Source organism: Taurulus bubalis (assembly GCF_910589615.1).
Source record: "Taurulus bubalis genome assembly, chromosome: 9".
Lineage (NCBI taxonomy): Eukaryota > Metazoa > Chordata > Actinopteri > Perciformes > Cottidae > Taurulus > Taurulus bubalis.
Window position 1 is genome coordinate 8,061,629 of NC_136597.1, and position 12,388 is coordinate 8,074,016.

General features: G+C 39.9%; 1 protein-coding gene across 1 annotated transcript; it reads right to left on the bottom strand.

Annotated features, from left to right (window-relative positions):
- Nucleotides 1–4,440: 4,440 nt before the first annotated feature.
- LOC306741806 (putative polypeptide N-acetylgalactosaminyltransferase 8) lies at nucleotides 4,441–10,043 on the bottom strand (the record flags this gene model as incomplete). The annotated part of the gene is made up of 10 exons (XM_079224123.1): nucleotides 4,441–4,560; nucleotides 4,732–4,902; nucleotides 5,026–5,118; nucleotides 5,315–5,452; nucleotides 5,807–5,992; nucleotides 6,662–6,776; nucleotides 7,318–7,515; nucleotides 8,420–8,606; nucleotides 9,399–9,565; nucleotides 9,742–10,043. 10 exons carry the CDS (start codon nucleotides 10,041–10,043, stop codon nucleotides 4,441–4,443), a joined length of 1,677 nt encoding a protein of 558 aa, XP_079080249.1.
- Between the last annotated feature and the right edge of the window lie 2,345 nt (nucleotides 10,044–12,388).

Consider the following 12,388-nt stretch of genomic DNA (forward strand, 5'->3'; position numbering starts at 1 on the left):
GATGACCAAAGAGAGGCACAGGGTTTGTATGAGGAGTACGGATACAACGCCTTCCTCTAGATAAGTGGTTCTCAACTGGTCTGGCTCCGGGACCCATCATCACCCCTGAATGACAAGCTGCGACCCAAATCAAGGAACAGTCTCAACTTCTCAAATGTATTTAATGAAAAGATGGTGCAGTTTGAACCTGAGATAGTACAGAATATGTATGCCAACACACAAACAAGTTTAATGATGAACCAAAATGACCAGCTGGTGGCGATGCTAGAGAGGGAACTATTCCCTTTTACAGCTGCATTTTAATAAAAAAACAAAAAGTGCATTTTTAGGAGACGAGGTATTACAACATACATAACAATTGAGAATCTTCAGACATTTTTAAACAGACTCACGACCCGAGTTTTTTCCTGTCACGCAGGCAGCGCCATCAGTTGTGAATTGTATATTCAGTAGGCAGTTTAATTTAATTATCCTAAAAGCCCAGAGTCTCCCCCATATCAGGATGGTTTGATCCAACCTGCTGAAAACATGAAGGGACAAGTCGAAACCAGAGCCAGCATAAAAAAGTCCCTTCAAAATAAAGCCACAGGATGAAAAAAATAACAAAATAAAATAACAAAATATATATTTTTATTTATTTTTTGCCCAGGCAAAGGCCACTGAAAACGGGTCCGCGGGACCCACCATTCATTCGGGGTGATGGTGGGTCCCGGAGCCAGACCAGTTGAGAATCACTGCTCTAGATCGAGCTCTCCCAGATACCAGGGATAAAAGGTAGGCAACAACTAGTTATTGTAATGACGGCAAACCTGCCATCCATGAACTGGGTAAACATAACACCAAACGAGTTGTGTGACAGCATTCATATGGACTCTTTTTCCTACTTCAGCAGATGGAGAGCTGCATAACTGGTTAGATTTCCTTTCTTCAACTGGTCCTTAAAATCTTGACGGATCATCAAAGCATATAAGAACACCACTTAAACACAATTAGTATAAACATTTTACACCTCTTTTATACTACATCAAAATCTCATGAAAATATAAAATTATATAAATATCACTGTCTACAATTTAGTTGTGAACCCGCATCAGGGAATGTAAAAGAACAACAATACATATGTATGTTTACATACATACGTACGTTTTACATACGTTTTAGCATACCGAGCTACCAACAAGCGCATCTGAGACCGATGTAGCCGATCACCTCACTCAAGAATCTGCAACTCCTTGCCTTTAAACAAAAAATAACATGTATTATTTATTTTCTGCATAAATATGATTAAAGGTCAAGAGTCTGATCAAAAAATGACTCCTCGATCGCTCCCCGGGATTTTTTAATTGTATTTTTGGTGCCTCCCCATCATCCCACAGAGTATTACTGCACTGCAAAGATTACGACCTAAAGCATCCAAATTTGCAATAATAATCACAATAAACACAAGCAAGCTGAAGACCGAGCCCCGGTGCAAGCGGTCTGAACACCGGCCCGTTACCGGCCTAACAACGGCGGGCAAACGGTCTTCGGCTCCCTGTGCGGCCGACTCCCGGGCCCGGGTCACTGGCCTCACCCCGCCCCTCTCTTTTTTTTTCTCCCCAGAGTTTAAAAATTAAAATATGCTTAAATAAAGCAAGAAAACAATAACACAAACACACGATTATAAACATATTTGTAATACGTCAAACAAAAACAATAAAAAAAAATTAAAAAAGATCTCCCACTACTGGAAGATTCGTACAGTCTCTACGGTTACAACCGTTGTACTTTGAGCAAAATCCACCGTTGTTAGGTGTACTAAAGAGTGAAAACGTACTAAATAGTGGAACGTTATAATCGCTGAGTTGAGGAGTTGCATGTTGAGGAGCTTACGTAATTATAAAAATATATAATAGTCCATCGTTTCTCTTCTCACTAGGGTTTACAGTGCTTTAGCCGTTTAAATTTATTAGATCGAACCTGTGGATGATGTTCTAGAAGAGTTTGAGTTTTTTTTTAAACTTACTTCCTCATTTCTGAAAAAGCAGTAAAAAAAAGTCTGTGAGCTGATGGGGTTTAAAGGCTCCCGACTCCCATGTAAATAAACAAACTAAGTCCCAAATATAGCTATACCTTTTCTTGACACTAGGGGTAACAAGGTTCCCCAGAAGAAATGAATGCTGTGGGTAATTATAGTCTTATAATATTCTTATAGTCTTTAGAACACATCAAGAATATGGTTTACACTCATCATCGGCTGTCCACCACCTACTGCAGGGACTGCGGAGCACTTTCTCCAAGAGATTCATCACGCTCCGCTGCAACAAGGACCGCTACAGGAAAATATTCCTGCCTACGTCATTAAGATTTTATAATAAGTCACCGCTTGCCAGATCCTCTGACTGATTAATCATTGTACAAGTTTATGTTTATCTACACACATCATATACTTACATACATACTTTGCATTTTTGCACTTCTACTGTTTACGTTTAATTTAATTCCTAAATTAATACTGTTTTTTTTCTTTCACCCCAGCTATTTTATTTTATTTTTGTATTATTCTTATTATTGTATATATCTTTCATCCCTGTTGTTTTTATATCTTATTTTTGCCTGTATATTGCTGCTACGTCGACACCAAATTTCCCCTCAGGGATTAATAAAGTATATATCCATTCATTCATTCATAGTTCACACTCAAAGCTACAATCTTCATCTTTGTTTTCCACTAAGACCCTGTTAATATACCGAGTCACACCTCCCATCATTGTACTATATGTTCAAGAGGAATATTTGTGGGATTTTATAGATATACAAATACATTTGGCAAAACTACAAGTTAAGTTAGTACATTTGTTTTGAGTTTGTTTTACAAAATGTGGTCAGAGACTTGTCAGACATTGGATGTAGTAATTTATAACAAAACTATTGACAAAGGACAAATATAAATAGGCAGTATTAATAGACAGATAGTTAATTTACCTCTGAACATGTTGACTGTAATGTAACTTTTGAGGATCTCATAAGTAACAACACAAACCTTTAATAATAAACAATTAAAAAAATTGTAGAGTAGTAGTATTGTAGAGTAGATTTCTGGTAGAAACCAGTCGTCCACAAAGCCGTCTTTGTAGAAGGAGGCTTGGGAAAGCAGCTAAACTCGCACCTACTCCACCTCTGTTGAATTTTACTTCATGCATGCACATGATGTTTACTCATCTATGAGCCCTTTCATTATTTTCTTAATCCACTGTTATACCTTGAAAAATGTACTTTTCCTCTACCATATGATCTGTGTGGCTTTCTCTGCATAGAGGATACTTCTGTAACAGATGATAATGCACATGAGTAAGCATAAGTATATTACTAAGAAAAACATTTGCATTATAATTTCAACCCTGATATTTACGAAACGGCATCAAAATATTGCATACAAATGCTTCTAGATGTAGCATTTGTAATAATTGGCCAATTGTTATAGAATTAAACCCTTAAAGTTACATTTAATCACAGCAATGACGCATCGAACTAATATAATTTATTGTTTTATGAACACTTCTGCATTGGAAGATATTCAGTAGGCTATAACAGCAAAACAAACAAAACTCTTTTTTGCATTGCCCTATGTTTTAATATGTACAAAACATTACTGTTGGCTTTTATAGTTGAATAAAATATATTTGTTGTCCTCGAGTGGAAAGATCGAAAGGAGGAAAAAAGGATTAACTTGTATTCCTAAATTGCGTGATGGTGGGTATGTCCTTTATAAGCAGCCTGAGGTAGTCAACATGGTCCCAGTAATGCTCTTTTCCACACAATAGTTATAGACAGTGTTGAGTTAATTCATTATTTAGTCAAATGTAGGTTACTTTGCCAAAAGAAAAAGAAAAGAAAAAAAGGAAAAAAGGAAAAAAGATCCCAGAATGCACCGCCAGTAGGCCAGTGCAGGCTGCTGATCACTTAATTGGAAACACCTGCAAAAGGGAAGGTCTGTCAGCAAACACTTCAGCTGAGACAGAGAGGGAAGGAGTCAACTGATGGTACAGCCAAAAAAGCCACTGGGACTGTAGCTATTATTTATTCATTTGTTGGCGAAAATTGTTTAAAGTTTATTTACATTTTGGTTGTATAACTTTTTGCTTTTTGTGTTCGAAGGTTTTTAACCTAAATGGACCAACTTGACAGACAGCTTGCATTTGATCCGATCAGCACAGCAGGAACAACAGATTGACTAATTTAACCAGTCATACATTTTTATCTTCAAACATGAAAGATCAAAATGTTTTTCTCCTGTACTTTGAAAACCAATGGCTCTTTAACACTCGCACACACACACACACACACACACACACACACACACACACACACACACACACACACACACACACACACACACACATACACACACACATACACACACACACACACACACACACACACACACACACACACACACACTTAAAAGGGCTTGATTATGTTTTGGATTTTCCATCTTTGGCCAGAGCATTCCTCTATCAGAAGTTTGCCGTTTTGAATCTCCAGACATCTTTTTGTCTCTCTGTTCTTTATTTCTTTTCCCTAGAAAAGACAGATGTCAAGTGTCAAGAATGGGGATGCACAATATGTTATCTTAAAACATTCAGACAACCACAGTCAATATTTTGAGCTACGAGTCACCCTAAACTCATCCAACTCTAATTTCAAAGGGTGAGATACACTGAGTTTTGATAATAGTGGAACTTGTAGTACCTCAATGAAGTCCCAATGAATCCCCATTCCTTTCTTCACAGCCTCTTTGCAGTCGTAAAGGCCAGGCTCTGTATCGTTCTTCCCAACGTCAGCTATACACCGGTTGTCATTGTACTTATGGGACTTGAGGCCGCCGATATAAAGCTCACCGTTTGAGCGATAATAGGTTACCTGAAATACAAGATTGTAAAGTTAAGAAGCCAGGCGATTGGGTGTTATAATAAGACAACAGTGGCAAACTATTTTTTGGGAGATGTTAATCATTACTCTTAACAACCAGTTTAAGCTGCTTACTTGAGGTCCATAGTTGTGGCAGGCGTAGGCGATGGGTGTGTTACCTGGTACTTGGCCCTGGTCTATGCACATTTCAGCATCAAGATTCTTCAGCTGTAAATGGAGAAGTTCACCATTTTCAGTTAATTTTGCCAAACCCCCCAAAAATGTATAGAACACTATTGCTTGTGGGCGTGAATCATTAGAAAATAAATGAATGTGTCAATGCATGTGGCTGTGACACAAACCGTGCACAAACCCTGTACTGCCTCTACTGCACAAACAAAGCATGAAATACAACTTAACTTACTCCTCCATAAGCGAGTATGTTGTCCCAGGGATCCAATTTGGGATACACATTCTCCAGGTACCATTTGAAAGGTTTACAGTTCAACCTTTCCCTGAGGTTTTTTCTCTCTGAGATATCCCCGATGTCAAATCCGTGATTCTGTAGAGAATATCAAGAGATATGTTTGTGATGTTGAAACTGAAGAAGGAACTTAAAATGCACTCATTCAGTCTGTATATTTAATTTAAAATTGCTACTGTATTCTTCTCTTACTGTTACTACTGTTTTTTACTACTGTTTATTGATATTTTATTTATATTACTTGATTGTTTTTACTATGTGTCTCTATTGTGTGCAAGGCTGCTGTAATCCTGCAATTTCCCCACTGTGGGACAAATAAAGGATTATCTTATCTTATAACTAATGATATATGGACTCTTGGATGTTCATCCTGTGTGTAGAAGCATTAAGTGGGCCAACTAAGGGCATCACCATTCTTGTTTTGTTTTCTACCTCGAATGGCAGGTTCCAAGCCAAGTTGACGTTGTGTTTGTATTCGTCCATCCAGACTTCTGCTACCCTCAGGGCGTTTCTCTTCATGGCATGGCTCAGGTCAGGCATGTAGGGCTTGTGGGCCCTCTCGATGTGGGCGATCTTGGAGCATGGAACTACTTCAATACTGCCTCCACATGTCCACACCTTCATGAGCAAAGAAACAGCTTATTAGATAAAACTGACTCATTGCTTATTCACCAATGATTATTGTGTAAATACAAGAATGACTACAAAATAGTAAACAAGAGGTACTGTGGTGCGCTCCACAGCTGAATGTCTGTAGTCCAGCCCTTTCCTTTGCACTCTGGGGTGCACAGAGCGCTATTGAAAGATTGAGCCTAATTTGATTTGAGTTGGTTTGTATCTTTAACAATTGAAAGGTGCTTATGGAATAAGCTCACCCGCAGAGGCACAAATACAACTGCTAGTTTGAAGGTTTATGATAATGCAGATCTATAAGTCGCATGTCATATGAAGTGAAAGGAAATCATTGCACATTTAATAATTCCTCTCACATTACATTTTTACATTCTGGCTTGGCCACCTCACCATCATTGCCAATTGGCCCTGTTTCCATAACGTGTGTATGCATGTGTCCTCTACAGGTACGCACATTCGTTAGTGTTCATAGATCTGAACTTTTTCAAGCCAGTTTTATGCGTACGAGACGGTTGTAAATGAGACCCCGAGTCATTTTACAGAGTGAGAGGGGTAATTGTACTAAAGCTAAGATTTCTTGCTACAAGTGAGTCTGGGACTGTCAAAGTGTAATATTTGTTAGATGAGCATGTTAGATGGGTGATGCTTACTCACACGAATTCCCAGCTCAACATTTTCTCCACCGTACACTTTCATGCCTTCATCGAGGACTCCGATTTCTCCGAGATACTTCCTGTCAGCAACTAGGATCCCCATGACAGATGGACTTCTGAGGTGAAAGAAGAGAACCATCACAACTCCTGCCTGCACTGTGTGTGTGGTAGGGGCGTGGCTCCAGACTAATCTCCTCCTGGCTCCCTGATTACACTCACCTCGCCTGCTCAAGCAACCAAGCTACCTTCAATCCACTAATCACCCTGCAGTATATCTACCCTGGTTCCTCATCCACTCGTCGCCAGATCGTTGTCTCAACTAACCTTACGTAGTGACTGCTCCTGGCTGCTTTGTTGGCAAGTTACTTCTGAGATTGAACCTAATTGTTTTCACCTTGCCTCTGACCCTGTCTTTTGTTCAGTCATCCGTCTTCCTGGTTCCCCAGTCTGTCTGCCGTCCCCTGCCTGAATCCCCCTGCCTGAATCCCCCTGCCTGGATTTCCCTGTCATCCCCTGACTGTTCCTACATATCTGTTTCCCTGGCAATAAACCATTTCCTCCTTCTACTCTCTGGTCTGCGTTTGGGTCCTCCACCACATATCGTAACATGTTTCACACGTAGTGTAAATTGGAACAAGACTGACTGATTTCACTTACTTTCCAGGTAATGAGCCGTCTTGGAGTTTGTAATAGTCATCTGAAAACCCCTCGTACATGCACCATAGAGCCCAGTCGAAGGCGTGTGATGCTGGAAGGTATTCGATAACCTTGAGGTCATCAAAGTTGACTCTGTCAAACACAGGGGACGTCACCACCGTTCGGTCACCCTTGATCTGTGCCAGCAAGGGTTCAGCCCTGCATGAGGAGAATGAAGGAGAGCCGGTTCCCACATCAATGTACCCATCTGACATTTACTGAGCAACCAGTTAGACTGCTGGTTCAATATTTCAGTTTCTTTCCTCAAAAGGACTGTAACTTATGAATGGGAGGTGGTGTGTGTCGTCAAGAGCCAGACACTATTATTATTTCATGGTTTGTCAAGACTTTCCAAACATGCAGAACACATACGTTTGTTTTTAATCGTTATTCTTCTGTGCATCTTCATTTTTACCAAACCCAAGTGAACATTGGTGCAGCACTTGAAAGGGGAGAGTTTTAGAGTCTTAGAAAATGTTCAATACTGATGGCTCTACCACATTTGCAAAACTCTGCTGCCACACTATTGCACTACAAATGAATCTGTGACTAGAAGGTTGGGCGTCTGAGCAGAACTCACCCATCCCCCATTAACACCACTGCAATGCCCTTGTGCAAGAGCTGATTGTGTCAGTGGGGCTGCTTAGTGGCTGGTAGATCAGACAGTGGTTGTACTGGGATTAAACTGTGGTTGAATTGAGCTGTTGCAAATGTGTGTACTGTGACTGAAACAGGGCATTCCTGAACAATGTGAGGCGAGCCAACTTGAGCATCACCTCACCCGAGTCAGTGTGTACCTTCTGGTAGTATAGACACTTCCCTGTGTGAACTTTTCATTACTGTTTGGCGATAATTAACATTGTGATGTTGTCAGTACTGTTTCTTGATTGTTGTTGTTCAGAGTTTCTGGTTGAATACACTTATTGTAAGTCGCTTTGGATAAAAGCTTCAGCTAAATGAAATGTAATGTAAAGGTGAAAAGCTTGAGAATTTCATTTTTTTAAGTGAATTGCAAAAAAGAAGGTTGTTAGCAAAAATCAACGTATAATAGGATTGATTTTACCACAGCTCATGGACTTCAATGTGCGCGTCCAGGATGGCCACCACGTCAGCAGTAGCAGCCCTCCATCCAGAAACCCTGGCAGCTGCAAGGCCTTGCTGCTCATTGTGCCTCACTCTTGAAATACGGAGGATTGGGTTCTGCTGTTCGATCATCTTCACGTATGCGTCAAGGTCTCCCTTCAAGTCGTCTGAGAGGAAAATATGGGCACATGCTATGTAGTTCCTAGCAAGTTCAGACAAGGCAGAGTTCAACGTTTGCACACTGATTACCCAGAATGCAAAGCGTTTGACAGGCAGCCACAATTCTGATTGTAGACATGCTCACAAACTACAGTAAGCAATTTAAATGAAATCTTTAACTTTGATTTCATGCTGTGACTTTGATTTTAAGTTGTAGTTAGGGATGTTGTCATGGTTTCATTATTCTGAAAGGTGCTTCTGATGTTTTATTTCACTCATTATCTGCAAACAAGTTAGAATGGACAAAAGAGAAACGGCTCACTTTGCTCTGTCCAAAGGTTAAAAAGTCCACTTGTAGCAGAAACTCTAAAGCTTACTAATAAACACATAATTTGTTCGCTGCTTTTACTGTTTGGTTATAACTGAACGTCCATTCCATTCAAGCCTTTGCCAAACACATTCACACAATGCTGATTAAGCTATCTGACAACAGGGAAAGCTGTCTGTCCGTCATCTGTGGCGATTTTTCTTATTGGAACACGAACGCCTGCAGGTGAGTTCACTGCATTTAATTGGTGAACTTTATATGTGATAGAGGACACATATTTTTAAAGCTTTGTCCAGTCTTTACGCTAAAGTAAGCTACACGGCTGCTGACTGTAGTTTCATATTTTACCATACAGTTATAACAGTGGTGTCAATCTTCTCATCAAAATCTCGGCAAGAAAGCAAATGAGCGTTTTCCCAAAATGAAAATTAATTAATTTGACAACAATCTGAATAATTTGCAGCCAACCAACCATTGGAGCTATTGTCATCCACCAATATTATTTCCTTCAGCAGGTTTTTAGGGGTGCGGTCGATGATGCTGCGCAGAGCTCTTTTGATGACGGACAGAGCCTCATTCAGGTAGATCAACACCACTCCAAGGCTTGGCAGGTCCTTTGGGTAACTCTTCTTAAGACACCTATTCACAAACAGAAGGATGTTTAACTAATACCCCCATCTGTCCATCAGTAAGCTGTCTAAAGACAAACAATGAGCTGTAAGGTGAAGGATAGTCAGAAAACAACGATTATTCAACACCTTTTGTTAAGTGGAATGGCAGGTTTGCCGTCATTACAATGATTAGTTGTAGCCTACCTTTTGTCCCTGGTATCTGGGAGAAGTCGATCTAGAGGAAGGTGATTACTGAGAAAAACGTTGTATCCGTACTTCTCATACAAATCCTGTGCCTCTCTTTGGTCGTCCTCAGACAGGTTTTCCCCCCACTGCCTGAACAGGACAGAGTCTGGGAACAGTTTTTTTGACTTTTTCTCTTTGGGGGTCTTCAGTTGGTCGTGAATCTTTGCTTCGGGTTGTTCTGGCTGCTTTTTGACTGATGGCAGTTTGACCTCTGCAGCTTTTCTCTGCCCGTCTCTGTCCTCTTCAGGCTTTTTCTTCATGGTGTCCTTCTTTTGCTCAACAGCTCGGAAATCATTTACTTGACAAAAGGATGTCAGGGAGAGAGCAAAATGAGCAAGAGGCCTACAAGCAAACTATAGTTTTTCAAAATCAAAATATTTTTTTCTCGAGATTTGTGTCCATTTTAATAACGTTCAGAGGTAAATTAGGCATTAACACAAACTGACTAGACTAGATGAAGACATCAGGAAAAATAAACATAAAGCGCTAACAAACATTCCTTTAAAATAGAGGAGATAAATTAAATTTGACCTCATTAATAGACAGCAAAAATAATAATAATCGCAGAAACAGTTTTATTAATATATTAAACACCTCAGGGGAGCATTTTTCTTTCTCTAAAAGACAAACATGCTTGACTGCTAAAAGCTATGCATTAAAGACCTTTGTTGTGTAGTGAACTGACTTTTCAATCCTTCCGCTTACCTTTCTAACAATGTCACTGAACAAATCAAACTGAACCAAACTTTCTTTACATTTCCCATCTTCAAGTGAAAAGGTGATATTCAACCCGATAAAAAACTAAATAAATCAGATCAACGTATACGAGAAGAAAGATAAACCATTGCTTTAACTCACAGAGGTTGCTGGTGTTTGTCTCCGCGTCTGAAAGAGGTCTGATGTTAAGCGGTGCTTCCAGCTCTTTTCTCCCTTTTAACATTCCCACGTAGAAGACAAGCACCATCACGCCCAAAACCAGGAATATTCGCTTAAACTCTCTTGCTCTCATACTGAAAACAGCGACTGATCCCCCAGCAAGAGAATAAAAAACCTCAGACTATAGACGTGCACAGTAAGATCAGATAAATAGACTGACAAGTTCAACAACAATGCTGTAAGATGTACTAAACGTAACATGGTGATGCCTTCTTCTGTTTAGAGGGCGAGACCTGTCCTCCCTCCGCTGTTTGATTGCACAAGGTGCACGTGTTCCTATTGGGCTGACATTGTAAAGTCACCTGCTTAATTACAAATCTGAAGAACAACCGGCACAATGTAACATAGGTTTTTACAAGTAATTAATACGGCCATATAACATTTTGGTTGTGCTGTATCCGGTCTTGTTGTATTCTGTGTTGTGCTGCAACATGTAAGACTAACTTAATTCAAGTGTATTGGACATGTGGATTAATGCTATGGTGTCACTGAGCAGAGAATAAATGGATCAAAGAGACACAGCGCATTGGATTTGTTTGTGGCAAGAACACGCATCTGAACATGTTCTCCCATTCGCCCCACTAGTGGCTCTAAGACTTAAGATTGGAGCTTCTACAATTACTCTTAACCACCCTTTAAATTGATTTACTTACTTGAGGTCCATAGTAGTGGCAGGCGTAGGCGATGGGTGTGTTACCTGGCATTGGGCCCTGGTCTACGCACATTTCAGCATCAAGATTCTTCAGCTATAAATGGAGAAGTTCCTCATTTTGTCAAACCCCCCGAAAATGTATAGAACACTATTGCTCGTGGGCGTGAATCATTAGAAAATAAATGAATGTGTCAATGCATGTGGCTGTGACACAAACCCTGTACTGCCTCTACTCCACAAACAAAGCATGAGATACAACTTAACTTACTCCTCCATAAGCGAGTATGTTGTCGCAGGGATCCAATTTGGGATACACATTCTCCAGGTACCATTTGAAAGGTTTACAGTTCAACCTTTCCCTGAGGTTTTTTCTCTCTGAGATATCCCCGATGTCAATTCCGTGATTCTGCAGAGAATATCAAGAGATATGTTTGTGATGTTGGAACTGAAGAAATTCAAATGCACTCATAACTAATTCTGTGCAAAGCACTTTTTAACTGATGAGTCATTTAGAACAGAGTTGTCAAACTCATTTTCACCCCGAGCCACATCAGCATCATGGTTACCGTCAAAGGGCCGGTTGTAACTGGAACACTGTATAAACTACTCCCTAACATTAACAACTGTCTTTGCATTTACATATTGTTTATTCAAATATTGTACATGCATTTATATAAATGTAAAAATATAAGTAAGCAAATGTCTCTGTTATTACAACATGAATCCATTTAATTTAGGGTTAGGAAACCCACATTACTCTATCAAAGATCCAACTTTAAAAATGTAATAAAGACAAAGATCCAACGCATATTATTAACTTTGTTGAAGGTTTTTTGACACAGTTGAGAAGGACATAACTAGTTCAACAAATAATTGTGAGCTGTAAGAACATGTGTGACAGATGTGGTCTGGGGCACACCTGCTCACTGGATTTGGCCCACGGGCCTTGAGTTGGACACCGGACTTAGAACTTACCATCACCAGGGCAACCTTTGATTAGTGCGAGATATACAGAGG